The sequence below is a fragment of the Carcharhinus amblyrhynchos genome, chromosome 4 (assembly GCF_965287045.1).
Source record: "Carcharhinus amblyrhynchos chromosome 4, sCarAmb.v2.hapA, whole genome shotgun sequence".
NCBI classification, from domain to species: Eukaryota; Metazoa; Chordata; class Chondrichthyes; order Carcharhiniformes; family Carcharhinidae; genus Carcharhinus; species Carcharhinus amblyrhynchos.
Window position 1 is genome coordinate 54,325,590 of NC_137327.1, and position 25,745 is coordinate 54,351,334.

The following is a 25,745-nucleotide window of genomic DNA, read 5'->3' on the forward strand; positions in this document are numbered from 1 at the left end:
GCCTCTGACCTCTCTCCCTTCATTCTAAGCATGATCTTCTGAAATCCCCAATCGCTCCCTACTCCAGAGGTAAGTCTGAGACATCCAACCTGCCGCTGACTATTGCAATGTCATCCAACGAGCTCAGTCCTTGGCTATCTCCTTAACCCCATCTGTTACATATTTTCCACTGAATTTCTGGCCTCCAGATAGTCCGGAAGATAAATCGTCAATCAGCAGCAGTAGATATTGATCAGTCCATAATACCAGGATAATCATCATCTAGATATCTCCACATATCTTTACTGAGCCATCAGGTTTAGTACAGCCACAATTGGTATAGCTGAATCACTTGTCGCAGCTGTTTCATTGACTCCTGTTTGCATTAGCCTTTCTATTTCTTCAATTTTTGGTCTGATGACATATGGTACTGTTCTGGCTTTTAGAGATTTTGGCGCACTGTCTGGCTTAATTTGAGTTGGACTTCAACTCCTGTCATTGAGCCCAGTGAATTTTCAAACACAATTCTGTACTTTTTTAGAAATTGCAGTGGGTCTTACTATCAACCAATTGATTTACAGCTCCCCAATTGAATTTAATTTTCCCAAATATGTTCTGCTAAATAAAGCAGGAAAGTTTCCACAAACAACATTGAGAGACAACTCTGCTGTTTATCCATTCACTTCCACTTTTACATTGATGTATCCATTTAGAAATATGACATCTTTTATGTACATACATTCTTAAGGTAACATTTCATGGTTTCAATGATAAATGCTTTAACTTCTGCTTTAGATTGTCTCCGATTTCAATGATATCATTATGCCAATATCCACTTCCATTTTGACTAGGTTATCATTAAGTTTTGTGAATGCCCAAAAATGTTGGGAATCGACATGTACTGACAAAACTCCTAGGGTGGGATTTTCTCGCCCCAAGGTTGGAAAATCCCACCCAAAGTCAACAGACCTGTCCATGGTCTGTGTCCCGCCACTACAGTTCCCATGGCAGGAGGGACAGGAAAATTCTGCCCATAGTGGCAACTCTTGAACTTTGACAGATGGTCTTCTAATTTGTCTTTATCCATGCACTTGTTTCCCCTACTACAGCATTCTCCTGCTGAGTCTCCAACTTGTACACATTGGTGATTTGCCTGTTGTTTTGCAGATTTATATTTGGTGGTCTCCATTTTGTGAATCTTGACTCCTATCTGTGAAGCCTCTTTCACAGCCAGCTCCATTGACATGCAATATCCACTGCTGATTTCAGGATTAATGTTCTTTCTGTAAGCAGCTTTCTCTGAGTAGTTTCATTCTGGAGTTCACATACCAATCTATTGTGAAAACATCATCAAATATCACACCAAATTCGCAACATTTAGCCTTTGTAAGGTCAAGACAAATTCTGAAATTCTTTTGCCTTCCTCCTGGTTTCGATGGTGGAACCTAAATCTTTCTATAATAATGAGCAATTTAGGTGAGAAATGTTCCTCTAAGACTTTCATAGTTTCTTGTAGGTTTTAACTCCTGGCTTTGCTGGATGGGTGAGATTTGGTAGTAATGTATTGTGTCCTACCAAACTGAGAAATGTTACAACCTTCAGGTCATCTGATACTTGATTTTCTTGGAGATAACATGGAATCTTTATTTTATGATTTCCAAGTCTCACAATCTATACATCTATAGCCCTACATTTCCCACCTTTTTTTTGATTATCGGCTCCCAGTTTTATACCTTCTTCAGTTTTCCTCTCTTGTACAATGCAAGAGATCACCCTAGCTAACAATGCAACAATTTTCTTTTGTATGGAACTTTTTCCTTTCTACCAACTAATAGCTTCACTTTAAGATCACATGGATTATTTTTTCTGTGAGTCTCCATACTTGTAACACATGGTTTCACTTCACCATGTGCACATTCTCCTCAGCTTGGATATCTACTCACTTTATTGAACGGTAAGCAAGTTTAACCTTTGTTTCTTGCTTTAAGCATGTTTATAGTGTATTGGAGGTTTATTGTCCTTGTCTTTGATCAACTTTTCAATCCAAAGTGCTGGATTTCATTCTCTTTGAATCTAGTTGAAAAAAAAGTTTTTTCTCCTATTCTCGTCACCAATTTCTTCTTTGTTATGTAATGATCATAGTTACTATAAAGAGAAAAGTGATGAGGTGCCATACTCGTGAGCTGTGGTAAAATACGATGCAGGTTTATTAAGAAGACGTTTCTTGTTCCAAGCCTAAAATGGAAGAGCCACAAAGCCGATGTATCTCTCTGCTTACATCTCTTCAAGTCAAGTGACGTTATACTTGAACAGATGCAACTGCTTTAAATATGTAGCACCATTCAAAACCCCAATCCCTATGTGACTGCGCAATACCTTCCAAAGATCCCAATCTCACTCCAGCTCCTTGACACTATCTAAAAGCTCCAACTCCTCTCTGGTTCTCAGCACCTTCTAAAGACCTTGATGCATTGGGGTTGTTCCTTGTTTTAACCTTCATGGAATTTTGCAGAACCAAAGGAGATCATTCAGCCTATTGTGCCTGTTCCAGCTACTTGAAAGGGCTGTGCTATTAGTCCCACTCTCCTGCACTTTCTTCATATCCCAGCAAATTTCTTTTTATCAAGTATATGTCATGTTCCTTTTTTAAAGGGGCAGCACAGTAGCACAGTGGTTAGCACTGCAGTTCACAGCTCCAAGGCCTGGGTTTGATTCCCGGCTTGGGTCACTGTCTGTATGGAGTTTGTACATTCTCCTCGTGTCTGCATGGATTTCCTCCAGGTACTCCTGTTTCCTCCCACAGTCCAAAGATGTGCAGGTTAGGTTGATTGGCCATGATAAAATTGCCCCTTGATGTCCTGAAATGCATGGGTTAGAGGGATTAGTGGGTAAAATATGTAGGGATATGGGGGTGGGGCCTGGATGGGATTGGGGTCGAAGCAGGCTCGATGGGCTGAATGGCCTCTTTCTGCACTGTAGGGTTCAATGATGCTATGAAAATTACTATTGAAGCTGCTTTAACCATCATTTCAGTGTATTCCAGATGATTACAACTAAGTAATAATTAGGCTGACATGGGGAATTTGCCAACATTAGTGGGTAAACAGGGTGGGTATGAAATCTGCTTCATTACCGAGTAGGGTGGTGGAGGCGGGAACGTTGGACTCGTTTAAGGTTCAGTTAGATAGGCACATGAGTGAAACGAGGATGGAGGATTATGGTAGGGGTTATTAAATAAGGGTTAGAACCTCGGGATAGACCGGAAAGGCAGGCTTGTGATTAACGTTTTTGTCTTTTTATTCCGCAGGTGGAGGTCCACCTCGTTGTCAAACGAGGGGCATGCACACGGTGGGTCGTGCGTGGGCTGCTCTTGGAGGTTCCGGGAGTGGCCTAGTACTTCGTGTCGGTGTGTGTGCTTAATCCTGGACCGGTAGACGGGCGCTGCAACAGCTCGGTGACTAGCACTGTTAGCTGTGCAGATACATGGATTTGGGCCTGTGTCTGTGGGAGTTTGTGCATTCTCCCTGTGGATGCGTGGGTTTCCTCCGGGCACTCCGGTTTCCTCCCACACCCCAAAGATGTGCTCTTAGGCTGATTGGTTTTACCAAATTGACACTATTCTCCCCTGAATCTGGCTAAGTCAGGGGTTCTATTTGTAGATACGCAGGGTAGAATAGGTGTAGGGTGATGCGGCGGCGCGGGCTTGTTGGGCCGAAGGGCCTGTTTCCCGTGCTGGGTTGTTCTTTGTTCTTTGTTTGTTCTTTATTAACTTTGTGCCAACTTTTGCAGAGCTTGAATTGTGGCTTATTTATTGAGTCACCAACTGATTTTTGTAATTATGTCATTGCATTGCTTTTAGGTTAACGTTGCACTTGTCACAGTATGGAGTGTACGATGATTATTGAATTAATGTTTTTTTTTTCTACAGTATACAACTTTTTTTGAATTTAATGACCGGCTGGAAGCAATAATGAGCAAGGCCTATATATACAGGTGCATATTATTGATAATAGTCTTCAGACAAATGTTATATTTCAGTCTCAGTAATGTGATTAGATCTTGGGATTGTAACACAGTGACACCCAATGCCTCGTGTACTGATAATATCCTCTGTGAAACAGCGATACCTAGGCACTGTCCCCATAACACCATGATTTCTAGATACTGTCCTCTTTAAAAGCAGTGCTCCAAGTTACTGTCTCCTTTACACACATTGACATTGTCCTTTTTGGAACAATAATACCCAGGTCCTGACCCCTTTAAGTACAGTGATACTTGGAGCTTCTGTTATATTGTATCTGGATATTACTGTGTTACCAGGCAGTATCTGGGTGCCACTATGTTAGTGTCACCAGAGACACAGTCAGAATTCACTCATTCTGAGAGTCAATGAAAACCAGAGGCATAACTCTTTTTCTCTCACTCCCTCTACCTCACTCCCTTCAGGTACCGTGCACCACAGAGGGTGTTCACCATCATAGTATTCCATGTGTTGGTCCATTGTTATGCTTAGCGCTGCAAGGTACTGCAGTGGTAGCCCAGCAAGGTATTACAGTGGTAGCCCAGCAAGGTACTGTAGTGACAGCGCAACAAGGTATTGCGGTGGTAGTGCAGCAAGATACTGTGCTGTAGTGCAACAAGGTACTGTGGTGTTAGTGCAAAAAGGTACAGCAGTGATGGCGCAGCAGGGTACTGCGGTGGTAGCCCAGCAAGATACTGCAGTGGTAGCCCAGCATGGTGCTGTGGTGGTGGCACAGCAAGGTACTGCGGTGGTAGTGCAACAAGGTACTGCAGTGGTAATGCAACAAGGTACTGCAGTGGTAGCACAGCAAGATACTGCGATGGTAACACAGCAAGGTACTGCAATGGTAGCACAGCAAGGTACTGCGGTGGTAGCACAGCAAGATACTGCGATGGTAGCACAGCAAGGTACTGCAGTGGTAGCCCAACAAGGTACTGCAGTGGTAGCCCAACAAGGTACTGCGATGGTAGCCCAACAAGGTACTGCAGTGGTAGCCCAACAAGGTACTGCAGTGGTAGCCCAACAAGGTACTGCAGTGGTAGCCCAACAAGGTACTGCAGTGGTAGCCCAACAAGGTACTGCAGTGGTAGCCCAACAAGGTACTGCAGTGGTAGCCCAACAAGGTACTGCAGTGGTAGTACAGCAAGGTACTGCAGTGGTAGCACGCATGTCAAGATACTGTGGTGGCAGTGCAACAAGGTACTGCAATGGGACCACAACAAGGCACTGCAATGATAGCACAGCAAGATACCGTGGTGGCAGTGCAACAAGGTACTGCGATAGTAACACAGCAAGGTACTGCAGTGGTAGCCCAACAAGGTACTCCAGTCATAGCGCAACAAAATACTGTGGTGGTAGCACAGCAACGTACTGCAGTGGTAGCACAGCAAGGTACTGCAGTGGTGGTGCAGCAAGGTACTGCCGTGGTAGTGCAACAAGGTTTGCCATCGCCTTCTGCAGCTTCTAGCTAACTGGGCGATTCTCCTGCTGTTACTGCCTATCAGGTTTATTGAAAAGATTTTGAAAGCATCTTGAAAGTCCTCAGAGACATAATTGCTGCCCAATATACCAAAGGCCGATGAGAGCTAGAAGTACATTCATAGCCCTGATAAATAAGGACCAAAAAACCCCAGGGATACAATCCAAGATATCTTAAACTCCCATGCACCAAGGGTCAGTGCAAATTCCCAAGGATATCACCAAAGTTGCACTCAGAAACACTTAATAGCACTCATACATACAGGGACAGTGAGTGGTGAGGCTCCAAGGCAGTAACAAAACTGATTCATCATGTGTTAATGGGCTGTTATGGACACAGACAACAATATTCATCTAATAAATAAATCAACGGCAATCTTTCCAATTATGTCTTAAAAAATTGTAGTGCTGAATATAAAAGAAGGCTTTTGTTTTACAGAGTGATAAGGACCACATTTTACCTGCTGTACAGCCTCCATATAAATGCCTGTCTGTACTACTGGGCATCTGACTATGAGGGAATTGGAGCCACAAAGTGGGTATATGATGGTGAAGGGAACAGGTAGGAATTTTTCCATGCTTCTCTATGTCAGGAATTTGACAAATCACATTTGTTGCTTTTATGATGTAAAAACTTTCCGTTTGACATATTTGTGTCGAGACATTATGGACGGGGGCAGGATTTACTGCACAACCCACCTCTTGATTCACAGTGGCAGGAGACAGCCTGCCATTGGTCGGTCTTCTGGTCCCACCATTGCCAATGAGGTGTCCAATTGAACACATATCTTGCTGCTGTGAAACCAGTGGTAGGGGTGAGCCATTGGTGGGATTGGAAGATCACACCGGCATGAACAGCCAGGAGGTTCCAGCCGGGATTCTCAGGTAGATCTTCACTAGAGGATAGGGACAGGAAATCGACCAAAGAGGTGTTTGAATTGGAAACTGTGCACAGAAATGTTTACAACAGCTCCTTAAAGTGATGTTTTGTTCCTTACATTTTCTCCTCCAGTTTACAGTATGGAATTTTTTTTTGGTGAGGTATTGCTCTCAACTTGTTGCTGACGCTATATGGCCAGATTTTCAATTGCTGGTGGAATCAGGAAAAGATGTGGAGGGGTGATTCAAAAATCACATTCCCAGAGAGCAGCATTCGATGCCACAATCTCTGGAATGTGATACACTTTTCAAATGAACAGTGGGAAGGGTGGAATGGGGTCTCATTGCCCACTAACAGCCCATTAAGCTCCTCAAGAAGTTTATTAAGGGGTTGGGAGGATGAGAATACATCTTAGTTTCCAGCTGTTGGGTTCAAAAGTTTCCTTTATGTTGAAAAATGTTACGAGCTGAAGACCCGTGTGCCAGATCATGCTTTTTATCTTCCATTCAGCCATTTGGTCATTTTGTGTTCAGTAAGGCTGCTGGACCTCTGAGGTGCTGTGTCCTCTTTTACGCAAAGTAGCAGCAAGATCACATTATGGCTGTCACCAGCCTTTGCTGCTCATGCTCTGTAGACAGCTGCCACCCCTCAGTTACATTTGGTACTACTAATTGGGCACCGAGCTCACTTTTAGCTCAATTTATGTTTCAAAGTAGCATTAAATGAGCAATGCAGTTGAGACAGGAGGCCAGACCCTGGAAATTAACTGGGTGTTGGGTTCCCTACATGAAAATCATGCCCTATGAATTCTGCTACTCAGTCAGTTCGGGGCTAACATATCAGCTGCATCAGGCATGGGGCACAATTCTCCCAAAAAAAGTTTAAAGTGTGGTCTCTGGTGGGAAATATGTTGTGATGGATTGGAGCAAACTCAATCTAATCTAAATCCACCCACAATTAGATATTCTTGAAGCTTGGGGTGATTTGCACTGTGAATGAGATCTGCAGGACCTAAAGACACTGGCAAGGCCAGATTCACAGAGATCAGCGTGCCATTTTTAAATATCAAAATAATGCTGCATATCTCCCCCACCAGTAAACCACACCACATTACTGACATCAGCCCCAAGTCCCCAATCATTGGTACCAGAATCACCTCCCCCCAACCAATATCAAGTACCAGCACCCCCCCAACCCTCTTCAACATCCCCCACCCCCCTCTCCACCAAGTTAGTGACGCATCAACACATCGCTATGGAGTTGGCAAAAGGCCGCTCCTTTCAGGCCCTGTCTGGCAGTGCCAACCAGGTTAACACTGGTCGGGTACCAGTTGGTAGTGCTAGGAATTGTTGAGCCATGTCCCCTACTACATGGGAGCTTCAGTAGCCTCCAAAGCCCCAGCATGGTCATCATGTCTAGTCTCTATTTTGGAGACCGGTAGTGACTCCTGCTGGCTTCATGTCGCACTGGCGATGGGAAAATTACAGGAGCAGGATGAATTCAGCTTAAAGCAGATTCTATGTCTTGAAATTAGAATTTAAATATGTTAAGATTGATTCGCTGGGCGTAAACTATGAACCAGGTTATATTGCCAGTCGGGAGCAGGGAGAATCTCAAAATGTGATTGCCCCTTCACAAATCCCATTGTGGCCCCTCTTGTGGGATTCTCCAGCCGTAATGGGATTTGCACCTGCGTAAGCTGGGCCAGAGAATTGTCCCCATTGTTTAGTGTTAGCACTTTCATCTCTGAGGAGGTCATAGGTCATGTAATACACCAAAGGTTAGAGAACAAACTCAACCTGAACCCTTCAGCGAATTGTTAAGAGCACTGTCTTTCAGGTGAGATATTAAATTGACTCCCTTTATTCTCTCTCAGGAGGATGGAAAAGGTCCCTTGGCACTATGAAAAAGAATAGAGGAGTTCTCTTCAGTGTCCTGGCCAATATTTATTCCTCAATTTGAGTTCACTAAAGCAGATTTAACCAAATCTGATTGTTATCTCAATGCTGTTTGTGGGACCTTGCTGTGTACAATATGGGCCACCACATTTCCTACATTCAAACAGTGGCTGCACATCAACAGTATCTCATTGACTGTCATACATTTGGGATATTCTGAGAATGTGAAAGACCCTTTACGAATACAAATTCAATCTTTCTTCACATGATTATGACAACTGTCGGTGCAACCAACTATATTTCACACTATGCACATTTTCTCTGGATGTTGTTCTATGTAATTAAGTTTTGATAAAGGAGAAGAATGAAAGGAGGAACTTCAAACACTGGCATGTACAGCTGGTCTTTTCCAGGGAACATAATTCCTCAAGACCACAACATCTCCCTGAAACAAATAGCAATTTCATTAACAAATCCAATATTGAGGCTCGGTGATGTCATTGCAACTCTAATGCCATTTTCCAACCTTACCCCAAGTGTGGGCAGTACGAATCCCAAGATGGACATTTCAAATATCATTCAAAGGATTCTTAATCTGCCCAGTAAAGCTGTATGAAACTTTTTGTACCATTTTCTTGCAGTGGCCAGAGGATTTTTGATCTTAAAGAATTTGAAAGTGCTTGTGGTAGCTATTGTAGGTACTAAGCTATTAAAGAGCTGTGGCCTTGCAGTTGTTTCTTGATGATGATCCTCTAGGATTTCTACTCTTGGGTAGGAAGAAAATCAAAGAAGTCAGAGGGAGGAAAAACAGACAATGGCTGGCATAAAGGACCCTCCCAACAGAGATTATCAATTCAGAAAACTGGAAGTATGCTGCTCTGGTGACCTGATAGAGGTCTGTGAAATAAATACAGATTATTTCAGTTTGATAGATGGGAAGGACCAAGGGACATGGGATTAAATAATGCGCATAGATGAATGTTCAAGAACATTTCTAGACGGAGGTAAGTAAACCTCTGGAATTGTTAGTCGGTGCTGAGCGTGCTGACTCTCTGTATGTTTTCAAGAGGGACCTAGAGCAGTTCTTAAACCATGATATTATATTAGATAGAAATTATATTGATTTGTATATAAACACATAGTCCTTGTGATCTCTGGTACTGGTTTATATTGCTTAAGGAAATCAGAGAGTATTTTTCCAGAGTATTTTCCCTTATTAGTTTTATGTTCTGTGCCTCATTCAGAAGATTACATGGCTAGGGGGTAGGGGAGGGAAATGTTTAGCCAAAATGCTCCAGCATGAAACAGGGAAGTGATACTGGGCTAGCTGATCTTTTCCTGCCCATCATTTTTGTATATTCATAGTGCTGGGGCGATTAGAGATAAGCCATAAATGCCATGTCAGCCACAAAGAACAAATCAAAAATAAAATGACCATCACATCAATGGGAAATTCCAAACATTTTTATTTTAAAATATTTAGCTAGTGGGGTAAATGCATCACATGGTTTGGCATGAAGCTATAGAACTTGATATTCCACATTTACTTTATAGTCTGTCGTATTCTTAGCATGCTGTAACAGTTGGGCCACTACCCAAAGTGTACATATTGACTTTGACACTTATACTTCTGAAACCTGTAATACAATAAAGTGTACATATTGACTTTGACAATTAGTTGAATTTGCTTCTGAAACCTCTGTACCCCTGGAGTTGGGAGGGGACAAAAATGACCAGGCAGAGTTACTGCACCTGATGACTATTTGGTAAACTGACCTGAAGAATGTGAATGCATATATGTCAGATCAGATAAGGATAAAGTGTCAACTGTGGGACCTTAAGTGGCTGGAATCTGCTGCTTCCACTCACTGCCTAATCTTAAAATTGAAGAACAATCACCTTGACGAATTATCAGAGAACTTGCTGTGCAATAGAACTACACTCCAATCAGTGTTAACACCTTCACAAGAGGAAGGGAGAAAATGAATGGGTATTGAACATTTGTCTATGAACAAGAATATATGAACATGAGTAGGCAATCCAGCCCTTGAGACCATTCTACCATTCATTTAAGATCTGGCTGATCTGTATCTTACCCCATTTACTCACCTTGTTTTTAAAGTTTATTTATTAGTGTCACAAGTAGGCTTACATTAATGCTGCAATGAAGTTACTGTTAAAATCCCCTAGTCACCAGACTCCGGTGCACTAAAGGAGAATTTAGCATGGCCAAAGCATCTAACCAGCACATTTTGGTTTTATATTTCTGTATAAGAAATTTGGGCTTCCCAAACTTTCCAAAACCCCTAGTGACTTCCCAAGTGCATTGAGGAACCCAAGGCATTCTCATTATGTAGATGCCCCTTATTTGCCATGACACAGGTGCAACACTGAAATCAAATGTAAACATGTTTGTTCTAGTCATATCTATGCATATATTAGGAATTAGGAAAAAGCACACAGTCACAAAAACATTCACCAGCTACATGTCTCCGCTACATTAGCCCCTGGCCAAGCCACTCTTGCATGGCCCCTAATCTTAAAATTGAAGAACAATCACCTTGATGAATTATCAGAGAACTTGCTGTGCAATAGAACTACACTCCAATCAGTGTTAACACCCTGTAGATAGTATCCACTTTAGGAGTGGATAATTTGTAATAATTTAAAAATGTTTTTACTAAAAAATACTTAAGTCTTACCTTTTGTCATTTTTAATGGGAGGAATGATGCTGAAAGGCTGATTCTCGTATCAAGCACACACACACAAACCCACTTCTTTCACACTCATCCCCCTTACACACACACACCCACCCCCTCGCTCTCTCTTTCACACACACACACACACACACACACACATTACCCGCGAATGGCTGAGCTTTAATTTTAAGGTACCTTGTTACGGACTGGCGCATTAGGGGAAATAGTTTTTCTCTACCTCCCCTATCTAATTCTTCAATCATCTTAAACATCTCAAAATGATCACCACTTTATTCTTCTATACTCAGTGGAAATTATCAACTATAAAAATTTCTGAGGTTTTACACACTCTACCTTTTCCTCTCCTGTAGCTACATGAGGTGCTATTACTGGGCTGTGAAGACTCTGATTACAATCGGAGGGCTACCTGACCCACAGACTGTGTTTGAAATTCTCTTTCAACTTATCAACTACTTCATGGGAGTCTTCATCTTCTCCATCATGATTGGCCAGGTATGGCAGAAAAGGGATCTAAAAATGCAAAACAGACTTTGGCAGTACAGGGAAGATAGGCTAATGTTGAACTGGATGATTCACTAGATTGGAATATATTGTCTTTATTTAATGATTAATTAATCATGATTAAGATGTTCTAATTTAATTCTGGTAAAAATCATCCTATGCAAAAATAAGGTGTTCTGGCTTGATAAGAACTGTCTTAAACAAGCTCATATTGCAATACACTTGTGTGCTAAACCCTCCTTACTGTTGCAGAGAGTTAGGTGGTGTAACTAATCCTCTAAGGAGTGGGCTAAGGGTATTTCAATAAACAAATGAGACCTTCCCTGACATCAATCTATTCCCACTCCCACCTCAAAATGGGGGCAAGTTAATGAGCTAGAGAGGTAGTGATCTAAGCAAAAGTCAACCACCTATCCATTTGGTCAATCTATTGGGAATATTGTGGAGATGCAGCCTAAATAAGAAAAGACAATAACCAAAAACTGAAGTTTTTTTTAAGTGGTGGCATTCATTTCAGATGAACCAGTTTGACCATGTCGCTCTGAGGAGTAATAGGTTTTCAGTTCTCAACATAGAATTGCTCTTGCTCTGATGACTGCTATTCATCCATTTCTGGGAGTGGGAGGGGCATCATCTCTGGAAGATGATTCAATTTGTGGAGTACATTGCAACATAACTGCCTTGCAAGCCAAGTATTTTGTAACGACCGTGACGTATTTTGACTCTCTCCAGCATAAGCCGCATTACTACCTTAATGTGGAGATGCTGGCATTGGACTGAGGTAAGTACAGTAAGAAGTCTCACAACCCTAGGTTAAAGTCCAACAGGTTTATTTGGCAGCACAAGCTTTTGGAGTCTCCCTCCTTCATCAAGTCTATCTTAACTATCTTAACACAGACATGCTTCTATCATCTGTTCTGGTGTCAGAATGTTATGTTGCTCAAATGGGCACATGCCTGACCAGAAGTGCATCAAATTATGTGAAAAAATGTTGGGCTGCGTCTCTATGTCATAGCGTACTCGCACAATGGGTGGAATTTTATGAGATTTTTTCTAAGTGTCTAGCTAGTCTGAAAATGGGAAAGTTCCTGATCCATTTTTTGGGTGAGTTTTCACGCCCAATCTTATGCACTTAGTCATTGAAAAAGTGGTGTAGAGTGTTTCTAGTTACTGCAGGCAGTTTGCTGAGCTAAATTCTGCAGAGGGAGCTATTCTGCATGTGCAGACCTCTGATTCTGCACATGCTCAATAGCAGCAGCAAGGGTTTGACAAACAGAGAGCTATCAGGCCTCTGCTGCTACAGGCAGCCTCTACCAGCTCTCCGCCCACTGCAATCGCAGAGACCTGTAGCCAATCAGAGCCCCACAGTGCATGGGCACCTAGTCCCCACTGCCCACACTGATCATGTCCCCTCCCCGATCTGATCCCCTTGCAGAGTAGCAGTGGGACCCCCCTACTCCTGATTAGGCTGTCCCTTCAGGCTCTGCCTCCTTCATGCCCTGCCATGTTCAGGCCCTGCCTCTATAGGCTCCGCCCAGGCACTGCCCAGTGAGCTGTGCCAAGGTGCCCGCTGGGCATTGCTCAGGTGCCAGGCTGGCACCTCCCCTCCTCACCCTTGGCCTCCTTGGGGAGCCTCAACGGCTTCTGGTTCCAGTGACAAGGCTAACACAACTGTTCCCCATTCATAAGGAGCAGGTATTTGCTTTGCCGGAGAGAACCTCTCCCAACGAGGCCACAAAGGGAAATGAGCCCAGATGATTGAGCAATGGGCTCACTAAACACATATAAATAAGCATTTCAATATATTTAAATATGACCTTGCCAAAAATCCGGTTCTTCTAAGATTGCAAGAGCTAAGAAATCGGTTGTGATCCTGATTTCTCAGCTCTCACAGATCAAAGGCTGAATGTCTATGACTGCTGAAATGCTCCCTGAAAGGAAGAGAACACTCCTGCCTGGTGATTGTCGAGTGGTGTTCATTCATCCATTGTAACATCTCCATGGTCTCCCCAGTGTACCATACCTTGGGACACCACTCAACAATCACCAGGCAGGAATGTTCTCTTCCTGTTGGGGAACACTTCAGCAGTCACGGGCATTCAGTCTCTGATCTTCACGTAAGCATTCTCCAAGACAGCCTTCACAACACACAACAATGCAGAATCGCTGAGCAAAAACTGATAGCCAAGTTCCGCACACATGAGGACGGCCTTAACCAGGATCTTGGGTTCATGTCACACTATCTGTAACCCTCATGACTTGCCTGGGCTTGCAAAATCTCACTAACTGTCCTGGCTGGAGACAATACACATCTCTTTAACCTGTGCTTAATGGTCTCTCCATTCACATTGTCTGTACCTTTAAGACTTGGTTACCTGTAAAGACTCGCATTCCAATCATTATTTTGTAAATTGAGTTTGTGCCTAAACTGAGGTTGTGCCCTGTTTGTGAACACAACTCCTCATTCACCTGAAGAAGGAGTAACAGTTTGAAAGCTTGTGTTACCAAATAAACCTGTTGGATTTTAACCTGGTGTTGTGTGACTTCATACCATGATGAGTTACCAGACCTGAGTTAGGGTGGCAATAGGAGTAAACAAGGCTCACTTTCTCAGCAATTTCTGCCTCACCCTTTGATTTATCCATCCTCAGCTCTGGTTCAAAGAAGTTTCAACTCCGCCTATCTTATTTGATGGCTAAATAATTGTTAATGATTGGCCAAGTCTATGAACCTGAATGCAATCAAAAAAAACTTACCAAGATAAATCTATAGAAGGCAGTGAGCCACATAGACAATATTGCTCAGTGTTATTTCTGATACAATTCCAATTATCTCAATACATGCAGGGAGACTGCCCATAGAAAAAGTAACTCATGGGAACCTACCAATGGAAGAGACCAATTCATGGGCACCATGAAATCGACTCAGTGACTTCTAAGGGAGCATGCAGCCCTGTCTGGGGACCTCTGATCAACTCTGGTTGACATTCATAATTGGGTATTTGACTTTTACTGACTGGAATCCACTGTTCTTATTCTTCAACAGATGAGAGATGTGGTGGGTGCAGCTACTGCTGGACAGACGTATTATAGATCTTGCATGGATAGTACTGTGAAATATATGAACTCCTACAAAATTCCGCGATATGTCCAGAACCGGGTGCGGAAGTGGTACGAATTCACTTGGGCATCACAAGGAATGCTGGGTAAGTGAATTACTTACTCACAAAGTGGAAGTTCTATCTCAGCTTCAGCAAATCTGACTGATTTTCGGTTCCCACTTGGGGACATGACCCAGTTTTCCTATGAACCCAGTGGTTAGCACTGCTGCCTCACAGCACCAGGGACCTGAGTTCGATTTCCAGCTTGGGTCACTGTGTGGAGTTTGCATATTTTCTCTGTGTCTGTGTGAGTTTCCTCCAAGTGCTCCGGTTTCCTCCCATAGTCTGAAAGATGTGATGGTTAGGTGGATTGGCCATGCTAAATTCTCCCTCAGCGTACCCAAACAGGCGTTGCATTGTGGCGATGAGGGATTTTCATGGTAACTTCATTACAGTGTTAACGTAACTTACTTGTGATTAATAAATAAACTTCAACTTTAACTTTCCCAGGGCTGCATTGTCTGGAGTGCCATTTTTAAGAAAATTATCATTTAGAACAGGAGTTGTACCAGGAATGGAGAACTGTATGGAACTAAAATGTCACAACATATTTGGGCCTGGGCATTCTGCAGGGATTTTGGTTGTCTCTATAGTAATTCTGGCAGGAGATCTGTAGAACTCCCAGGAAAACAGTATAAAGTGGCTGCAGTGTGTCACAACTATTTTCAGGAGTTTTCTTAATGCCTTGTGGAGGCAGAACTTATATTCCCCTTTAAGGATGCAAGACAAGTATGTGAGTTCCCAAGTTGGGAGTTCTGGCTCCTGGTCCACATTCAGGGCCTGGTGATAGTGTGGTGGGCATTAAATCTCAGCCTGGCTGTCCTCAGAGACGCTGCTAAAGGGAGAGGAGGCAGGAAACAGCAACTGCTAAATGTCTGCAGCTGCTGACAAATGCTGCATCACATTGGAGTTCTTGGGAAGGAAAGTATTTGCTAATAGTCTTATGAGTGGAAGAAGTAGTATTATGAGTGGAATGAGTGGAACTTAATGAGGTTATGGTTGCTTGGGTGCAACCTCTATTGCGTGCCTGCTTTAGCTCAGTGGCAACTTTTCAGCCCTAAATAATAAGATCGTGAATTCACAACCTGCTCCAGAGATTAGAGCACATCAGTCAGGTTGAAATTTAAGTGCAGTACTGCACTGTTGGAGATGTTGGCTTTCAGGTGAGATGTTAAACCAAGGTCTCATCTGCCATCTCAGATAGACATAAATAATGGGATCTTCCTCTCCCTTCACGGTGTGTTCTGCAGCGGCAGAGTATGGCTAGCTGGTGGCCGGTGGTGGGATCTTCTGGCCCTGTTGTCGTCATGATGTGGGTATACCGGCGTTGGACTGGCGTAAACACAGTAAAAAGTCTGACAACACCAGGTTTTAGTCCAACCTATTTATTTGATAATATACTCACAAGCTTTCGGGGTTAGCCCCTTCGTCAGGTGAATGGAGAGTTCTGGCCTCAGACAGAGCATATAAAGCACAGACAGTTTAGAGATTACTGATTAAAATGCGAATCCTTACACCTAACCTGCTGTTCAAGACCTGAAGTGGCTGATAATGTGAGTGGAAGGAGCACTGATCACAGTTTAAAGAGATGTGTATTGTCTCCAGACAGTACAGTAAGTGAGGTTTTGCAAACCCAGGCAAGTCACGGGGGTTACAGATAGTGCGACATGAACCCAAGATCCCTGTTGAGACCGTCCTCATGTGTGCGGAACTTGGCTATCAGTCTCTGTTCAGCGACTCTGCGCTGTCGTGTGTCGTGAAGGCTGCCTTGGAGAATGCTTACCCGAAGGTCAGAGGCTGAATGCCCGTGACCACTGAAGTGTTCGCCAACAGGAAGGGAACAGTCTTGCCTGGTGACTGTCGAGCGATGTTCATTCATCCGTTGTCGTAGCGTCTGCATGGTCTCCCCAATGTACCATGCTTCGGGACATCCTTTCTTGCAACGTATCAGGTAGACAATGTTGGCCGAGTTGCAAGAGTATTTACCATGTACCTGGTGGATGGTATTCTCACGTGTGATGATGGTATCCATGTCGATGATCCGGCATGTCTTGCAGAGGTTGCTGTGGCAGGGTTGTGTGGTATTGTGGTCACTGTTCTCCTGAAGGCTGGGTAGTTTGCTGCGAACAATGGTCTGTTTGAGGTTGTGTGGTTGTCTGAAAGCAAGAAGTGGGGATGTGGGGATAGCCCTGGCGAGATGTTCGTCTTCATCAATGATATGTTGAAGACTCCGGAGAAGATGTCGTAGCTTCTCCGCTCCAGTAGAAGCTACGACATCTTCTCCGGAGTCTTCAACATATCATTGATGAAGACGAACATCTCGCCAGGGCTATCCCCACACCCCCACTTCTTGCTTTCAGACAACCACACAACCTCAAACAGACCATTGTTCGCAGCAAACTACCCAGCCTTCAGGAGAACAGTGACCACAATACCACACAACCCTGCCACAGCAACCTCTGCAAGACATGCCGGATCATCGACATGGATACCATCATCACACGTGAGAATACCATCCACCAGGTACATGGTAAATACTCTTGCAACTCGGCCAACATTGTCTACCTGATACATTGCAAGAAAGGATGTCCCGAAGCATGGTACATTGGGGAGACCATGCAGACGCTACGACAACGGATGAATGAACATCGCTCGACAGTCACCAGGCAAGACTGTTCCCTTCCTGTTGGCGAACACTTCAGTGGTCACGGGCATTCAGCCTCTGACCTTCGGGTAAGCATTCTCCAAGGCAGCCTTCACGACACACGACAGCGCAGAGTCGCTGAACAGAGACTGATAGCCAAGTTCCACACACATGAGGACGGTCTCAACAGGGATCTTGGGTTCATGTCGCACTATCTGTAACCCCCGTGACTTGCCCGGGTTTGCAAAACCTCACTTACTGTACTGTCTGGAGACAATACACATCTCTTTAAACTGTGATCAGTGCTCCTTCCACTCACATTATCAGCCACTTCAGGTCTTGAACAGCAGGTTAGGTGTAAGGATTCGCATTCTAATCAGTAATCTCTAAACTGTCTGTGCTTTATATGCTCTGTCTGAGGCCAGAACTCTCCATTCACCTGACGAAGGGGCTAACCCCAAAAGCTTGTGAGTATATTATCAAATAAATAGGTTGGACTAAAACCTGTTGTCGTCAACAGGGTTTCCCAGTTAATGCATCCCTCACCACCGTATTTCTTAAAGGCCAGTATCATCACAATGTTCAATGGTGAAGTTATGGTCCAGGGGGAGGTAGAAGTGTCTGAGAGTTGGTGCTTGGCCACTGCAAGGTAGAGGCTGGTATGCCAGACAACAACAGCACCACCCTTGTCAGCAGGTTTGATAATGATGTCAGGGTTAGATCTGAGGAAACAGAATGTAGCAAGTTAGAGGGAGACAGGTTAGAGTGAGTGAGCAAAGCAAAGAAATTAAGATGTTGATGCTACATCAACAGGTCTTAATAAAAAGGTTAAGAGAGGGTAAGAGACCAGAAGGAGGAGTCCAAGTGCAGGGAGGATAGTGGATTCATAGTGGCCTCTGTTAAATGGGTGAGGAGACAGAAAATGGAAGACCATGTAGCAACTGATAGAAAAGTAAATGTTCTAGCAGAATAGTCTGGCTTAATATTCCTTGAAGTTTAAAAGAGTAGGGGGTGACCTTATTCAAACATGTAAGATCCTGAGGGGCATGACTGGATAGATGCTGACATGTTTGCATTAGTGGGAGAGTCATATAGGGTGCTCATAGGGTATTCTGCTGTTGGCGTGACTTCACTCAGTCTACTGACCACTTTGGTGCTGTGTTTGTGAATTTGAACCAGACAGGTCCATTCAGTGTAGTTACTAATCAGACATCAGAGAACATGCATCAATTGCAAGAGGAGCCCAGCACTTTTTAAAGGTCTAGACACCCAACCAGTGGCAGATTAATCATTGAGCCCGGAAGGAAGGGGGGCCCGAGGGCAAAAAAAAAGGTTTAACCCTTTTAAGGATTAATAAATTTTCATAACTATACTGTATCGAGCTCTGGCAAGAGATCGCATGAGGTGTGTCCAAATACATACATTTGCTTTAGAATTTATCTGTTCTTAATGATCACTAACTGTTCAGGTGAGCGTTCATTTTCAGCACTGAAGAGGATCAAAAACTATTTGTGCTCAACGATGAGAGATTAGAAACTTAGTCATCTGGCACTCATACACGTTGAATCAGACATGCTTCAATCTGTTGACTTACATGCAGTTATCGACACTTTTGTAAACCAAAAAACATGGAAGCTTTTTAAAGTAAAGTTAAGAAAATGAAAAATAAATGAATAAAAGGGCTGTAATTGATTCATATAACCTTATATTATACATGTAGTACATTATACATAGTACAATGAAATAAGTTATCTAACATCACTTAGCGTCACTTTATTCTATTCAACAAAGGGTGGGGCAGGGGGTGAGGTCAGGGGGCCTTACTAAAGTTCAGCCTAGTGGTCCGGATGGTAGTTAATCTGCCACTGCACCCAACGTGTAGGTAAGGCAACTTAAAATAATGGCTGCTACTGAAATGTCTCTGAAAGCATGTGGAGTGCTTTTGGATGTGTTGTAGTGAATTCCTGGATTTGGCAGGCAGTGTTGCTTCATTTTCACAGGGGAGGGTAGTCGATTTGGTGACATGTCCATACTAAGACTGAAAGCAAGGACTCAGAAAGGGGAAGGGGGATAGTGGGATTGTCCTATGAGGAAAGATTGAGGAGGCAGGATCTGTATCCTCTAGAGACTAGAAGACTGAGAGGTGATTTCATTGAAGTGTGCAAAATTCTTACAGGGCTCAACAGGATAGATGCAGGAAGAATGTTTCCTCTGGTTGGTGGGATGGTCTAGATCCAGACGGCATAGTCACAAAATAAGAGGTAGGCAATTTAGGACTGAGCTGATGAGGGATTCCTTCAATCAGAGTATGGTACATCTATGGAATTCTCTATCTCTGAGGGCTTTGGAAGCTCAATCTTTGTGTATGGTCAAAGCAGAGGTCAAAAGATTTCTAGATGCCAATGACATTAAGACATATGGGGATAGTTTGAGAAGATAGCACTGAAGTAGATTAGCCTTGATCTAATTAAATGGGGGAGCAGGTTTACGGGACTGAATGGCCTACTCCTGCTCCTATGTTCTTATGTGTGGAGTCAAGCAAGAGGCCCAGGATCACACCAACTAGCAGGCTGGGATTGAGCTGGAAGTTGAGAACACCTTAAGTCATAAATGTACCATCATCTTCATTTTCACAGCGATGCTGGTGCTACAGGCTCTGTCACAATTGGACCACCTCGTCTGTTGGGCTTGAGATGCAAGCATCCTTATCCTTATGCGTTAACTCTGGATGTGAAATTGGGAAAACTGGGAATGCAACCTTGATTAATTTGGAGAATGGCACCACCAGTTTGATCAAGGTCTTTTCCTGTGGTTGATTTCTAATTTCTGTTCCCTTCCTTGTTTTATTTCCAGATGAGAGGGAACTGTTGGTGCAACTTCCTGACAAGATGAGACTGGATATCGCTATTGATGTTAATTACAACATCGTCAGTAAAGTAGCATTGTTTCAGGTATGGAGACAGCCAAAAGGAACTTATGTAAGAAAATATGCATTCATAGATTTCCAGAAGGCATTCGATAAGGTGCCTCACAAAAGGCTGCTGTATAAGATAAAGGTACATGGAGTTGGGGGTAAAGTGTTAGCGTGGATTGAGAATTGGCTATTTAACAGAAAGCAGGGAGTCAGAATCAATGGGTGCTTTTCCAGCTGGCAGTCGATGACTAGTGGCATGCCGCAGGGATCGGTGCTGGGGCCTCAACTGTTTACCATATACATAGATGATCTGGAGGAGGGGACCGAGTGTAGGGTAACAAAGTTTGCAGATGACACAAAGTTGAGTAGGAATGCAGAAAGTCTGCAGAGAGATTTGATTAGGCTAAGTGAGTGGGCAAGGATCTGGCAGATGGAGTATAACTTAGGTAAGTGTGAGGTTATCCACTTTGGAAGGAATAATAGTAAAATAGACTATTATTTAAATGGTGAAAAATTACAAGATGCCACTGTGCAGAGGGACCTAGGGGTCCTTGTGCATGAATCCCAAAAACCCAGTCTGCAGGTGCAGCAGGTGATCAAGAAGGCAAATGGAATGTTGGCCTTTATCGCGAGGGGGGTAGAATATAAAAGCAGGGAGGTCTTGCTGCAATTGTACAGGGCACTGGTGAGGCCGCGCCTGGAGTACAATTTTGGTCCCCTTATTTAAGAAAGGATATATTGGCTTTGGAGGGGTTGCAGAGAAGGTTCACCAGGTTAATTCTAGAGATGAGGGGGTTGGCCTATGAGAAGAGATTGAGTAGATTGGGCCTGTACTTTTTGGAGTTTAGGAGGTTGAGGGGGGATCTTATAGAGTCATATAAGATAATGAAGGGGCTAGACAGGGTGGAAGCAGCGACGTTATTTCCACTCAGAATGGAAACAAGAATTAGGGGGCACAGTTCAAAATACAGGGGAGTCAATTTGTAACAGAGTTGAGGAGGAACTTCTTCTCCCAGAGGGTAGTGAATCTTTGGAATTCACTGCCCATTGAAGTAGTAGAGGCTAGCTCGGTAAATGTGTTTAAATCACAGATAGATAGATTTTTGACCAATAAGGGAATTAAGGGTTATAGGGATCAGGCGGGTAAGTGGAACTGAACCACTATCAGATCAGCCATTCTTATTGAATGGCGGAGCAACCTCAAGGGGCTAGATGGCCTACTTCTGCTCCTATTTCTTATGTTCTTATTAATGGAGGAAATAAAGAGCGACAACTTGCACAAATGAATAAGCAAGGTTGCAGGTTAACATAAAAACCTATGCAGCTGTTCTGATGTGCTGCTTCCCCCACTATTACGAGACAAGAATGACAATGCTGTACAGGAATTTGCTAAAACAAATTTGACTGTAGTCTTTTGTAGCCTAAATACTGAGAATTTCTGATTTGTTCAATTTGTGCGAGTGATTGTGCATAGAATGAAGACTTTGAACCCCCAAAAACATGTGGGTTGACAGCAGTTGAGAATGGAAATAAAAGTTTGTGATTCTAAAACGGAAGTGTAACTTGGCTTCAATGTGTCCATTTACAAACAGAATGGAGGCACATTTGTTCACTACACGTTGAAATCAAAGTTTAATAATTGGTTGTGACAGTGATTTTGTGACAATGGCAACATTAATGATCTCTTTTTAAATTTGTTTTAAAATGGCCGTAAATTTTACTGAAGTAATACATGTTTTCTGGAGCTTGCAAAACTAAGCAGGGAACAGAAGTGAGCTTTAGCAGCTGTTCAGGTGGATGTTTTCATTGATACATCTGAATAAAAACTCACTCAGTTCATTTAGTAGGCGGAATTGCTCCCTCCCACTAGTGATGGGGGGGAACAGACAATATGTCAGGAACTGGAAAATCATTTTCCAGCAGCAGGAAATTATGATGGGGCATGCAGTCCTGACCATCATACCTGGTAATGGCAGGTTGCTATTCCTGTTAGTGGCTGGAATAGTTGGGATTCAAATGAATACTAACCAGAGATCCACCCCGTCCAATCGACTGTCCCATCAGGGAGATTTCACACTGGTCCAGAAATGTCCAGATTAACATGGCATTCATAAGCCTGGACTTATTGAAGCACGAAGTGGAGCTTGGAGTCACAGCCAGGAGCGACAGGTGGAGCTCATGTAGCAAGTGGACAAGTGGAGCCTTGACCAAATGGAGAACCCAGCAACAGGTCTATGGCTGCAGAAAGTAATAGTATGCCAAGAAGGCCTCTATGGAGGTGGCAGAGGTGGTGGGAGTGGTGGGCGGGGTGGAGAAGAACATGGGGAGGAGAGGCACAAAGCAGGTGTGTCTATTTTAGAGACTAAAAAGGTGAGGGGAAAGATGGGATCTTACAATGGGAAAATGGAATGGGAGCTAAGGAAGGGTTGGTCCCGAGGGATTCAGAAAGGCCAGGCATCTTCAAAGAGTCCTGAGTGAAGGGACCAGGGATATCTGCTTGATGCTTTTCCTCCCTTAGGGTGCCTGAGGGTCCCTGCCTGACTCTTGCATAGCCACTGCAGAAGCTTGTTCATGGCTACTGTGATGTAGTGCACATCTACATTCATCTCTTGCAGAAACTAGGCATTCTGCTCAATCAAATACCCCACGGCATTCGCCACCCTCCCCATGGAGACATCAATCGATACACATGTCGGTGCCACTGTATCAGAGAGCAAGAGGATGAACTCCTCCACCTTATGTTCACCTCTGTTGAACCTCTACCTGATGTTCTAGTGCCTCTCGCTGCATCTCCAGCATATCATCTCGAAACGCTCCCAGAGGCTCATCATCAGACATGGATTTAACAGGAGCCTCTTCCTCAGCAGTCCTCTGAGTGCAGTTCCTATCTCCTTCTGCTGTGAACATGTGTCCATGCAGTGACCACCAGAATATGAGACCTTGCCTGTACTAGATCTGGAAATCTAATATCCATTGAGGTATGTGTCCCTGAGCTTGTGGACAATATAAGTGATTGCAGTGATGACTGTGCAGATGTAATGTCTTTGTTGCCCTTCTCATTCTCACTCCTATGGGTGCTGAAGTTAATGCTGGGTCAATTTCAGGGTCAAGCCTCACCCTCTTCTTGCTGCCAGTTGTAATTGAAAGAGAAGAGAGTGACTGACTGCATGGACTGCCTTCAACATGGCACCGAGCATGACCTTTAGATTTCTGTGCAAAGACAGTAAGCATTGTTTCTCACAGTAAGCCGGACACTGACCTGGCCATCTGCATATGAACAGCCCTAACCTCTGTCAGATTAGCAATCCACTCTTCAAATGGTGTGAGGTGCTAGAGTTCAGCTAAGTCCTCCTGTCCTTCCTCTCTTGCACTTGTTGTACGTAAACTTGGAGAGAAGCAATTGAAAGCAATTAGGATGCAGGTGGTGTTTATATGCTATCAGTTTTCACCAGCAGCCCACTGGCTACTGATTGCCCGGTGAAAGATGCATTGCACCAAGTCCACGAGTGTTCTTCGGCAGCATCCTCCAGAACAGTGAGCTCATAGGTGGATAAGGCTGACAGAGGCATGGCATCAGCAGTGAATGCTGCTACTCACTATGCCAACAGAATCTGAATTCTCTTTGTGGCAGGGTCAAAGACCCTCAATCGCCTCTCTATCTGTAGAACATATGGACTGCAGTGGGGCTAGGAGGCATCACTCTGTAATTCTATGCAGGGGGAGTACGGTGTGGTGACCTTATCACTGAAGCCCATGTCCCAGTTCCCATTCAGTGAGGTGAGTATAGGAAGTAGAGAGTTTGCATAACCTGGTGGTGCAGAGAGATCTTTCATCCTTCTCCTGCACCGCAGAACTATCCTCTGGTGACTCCAATTGGCACTCAGCACCCTGGAAAATGCTTCCCATGCAGGGTTGGTGAGTCAGGCAGTCCTTCTCCTTCCATTCCCCAGGTAGAGGATGTCTCTCTCTTTCTCCACTATAGTCAGCCATATTTCTAGGAAAGTATTGTTAAATCTGGGTGCCACTGCTCTACATCCTGATCAATGGTAAGGCAGTACATGCCTTCTAAATATGGTGTCCAGGTATGACGACAGAATGTGCAACTTCCTGTCGCTCTGTGAACAATATCAGGAAATGCCCGACTGCATAATTAATGAACACAGGATCATATGATTTAGTACAGTTTCCTGCTGGGCTCCACAGTGGAAAACACTCTCACTTCCCAAACTGACTAGGGGACTTAAATCTAGACCAGAACTGTCCCAGTTCCTTGAGACAGATATTTTGGCAGTGTGTGTGTGTGTGTGTGTGTGTGTGTGTGTGTGTGTGTGTGTGTGTGTGTGTGTGTGTGTGTGTACAATGTTTTTTCCATCTTGGAGGATTTCAAATTAACAATATCTGAATGGGAGGCATCTCAGATGTCTTTAAAAGCACATTAGGAGAGGGAGACCATTACCATTCACAGATGTGATGAGGTAATGTGATGTGAGCAACATGTGTGCAGCAGGGAGGTTACAGGAGAAAGGCTACGGGAGGGAGGGATGAAGGGAAGGGGGTGTTGGAGGGAGAGGTGCAAGAGGAAGGTGTGTGGGAAGGATGAAGGATGGAAGTGTGCAAGAGGGAGGGGTGCAGGAGGGAGCAGTGCAGGAGGGAGGGATGCTGGAGAGAAGCTAGAATTGCAGGGCGCCATACCCATGGTTCACAGACAGAGGCTCAGCTTGCTTCCTTCAAAGAGCAGTGCTTCTGCTAGCTGAGGCTGTTATGGCAGGTGGCAACAAACATCTGCAGACTGCTAGGACCTACCAGGCCAGTCCTGGAAACACATCCAGAATCTGCCTGTTGACTGAACATAAATACACATACATCAAAGATACATAGTTTCCCAGAAACAATAATTATGTAAATTTTCCCTTTGATGAGGTGGTGATTGTCCCTTTAAGAGCAACACAGCAAAGAATACCAAGCTTGGATATCAGAATGGGTAAACATCTGAGGGAGTGGAGTCCTCTCTTAGGCTGGAGTCACTTAGGGACCTAGGGGCAGCTGTGTGACAGCTGGCTGCTGTACAATTCTTCTTATTGATAAATACTTTTGTGTCTCTAATGAAGTCTGTAAAAGTGAATCATTATTGGTGATAATAACCAGAATAAATTGATACTGGGATTTGCCTCTCTGACTGGATTCCTCCAGGTACAGGGTGTCATCAGCTCCATACATATGGCAGCCAAAGCATCACCACAGCAACTAGGAGCTCTTTTTATAAATGGTGACGAATATTCTTCCATCAACATGCAGCTAGTCTACAACCAATAGAAGAGGTTTATGCACGTCTGTGTCAGATTCCCTGGAAGTTGTTGTAACGCATTCATACTTCAACAATACAACAATCCAAATCTTTACATCCTAGGCAACAAGAGCCGTTTCTTGGGAAACTAGGAAAGCTTTCCTCAAACTTGACTTATGAAACTGTATGGAATTTTACCAATGAAGTACAGGAAGGCTACAACAAAACCGCATAGCTACTGGATTTGTCACAGAGAAAACCATT

At 43.8% G+C, this 25,745-nt stretch overlaps 1 protein-coding gene across 6 annotated transcripts in view; it reads left to right on the top strand.

The window, feature by feature from the left end:
• LOC145342028 (uncharacterized) overlaps positions 1-25,745 on the top strand; it is a 186,529-nt gene that overhangs the window by 134,013 nt on the left and 26,771 nt on the right. For all 6 annotated transcript variants that reach the window (XM_080187172.1, XM_080187176.1, XM_080187175.1 and 3 more), the window contains 5 exons: positions 3,908-3,972; positions 5,919-6,041; positions 11,329-11,470; positions 14,525-14,684; positions 20,137-20,234. In XM_080187172.1, coding sequence (XP_080043298.1) covers positions 3,908-3,972; positions 5,919-6,041; positions 11,329-11,470; positions 14,525-14,684; positions 20,137-20,234 — 588 coding nt within the window. The remainder of the gene's footprint in view (positions 1-3,907; positions 3,973-5,918; positions 6,042-11,328; positions 11,471-14,524; positions 14,685-20,136; positions 20,235-25,745) is intronic.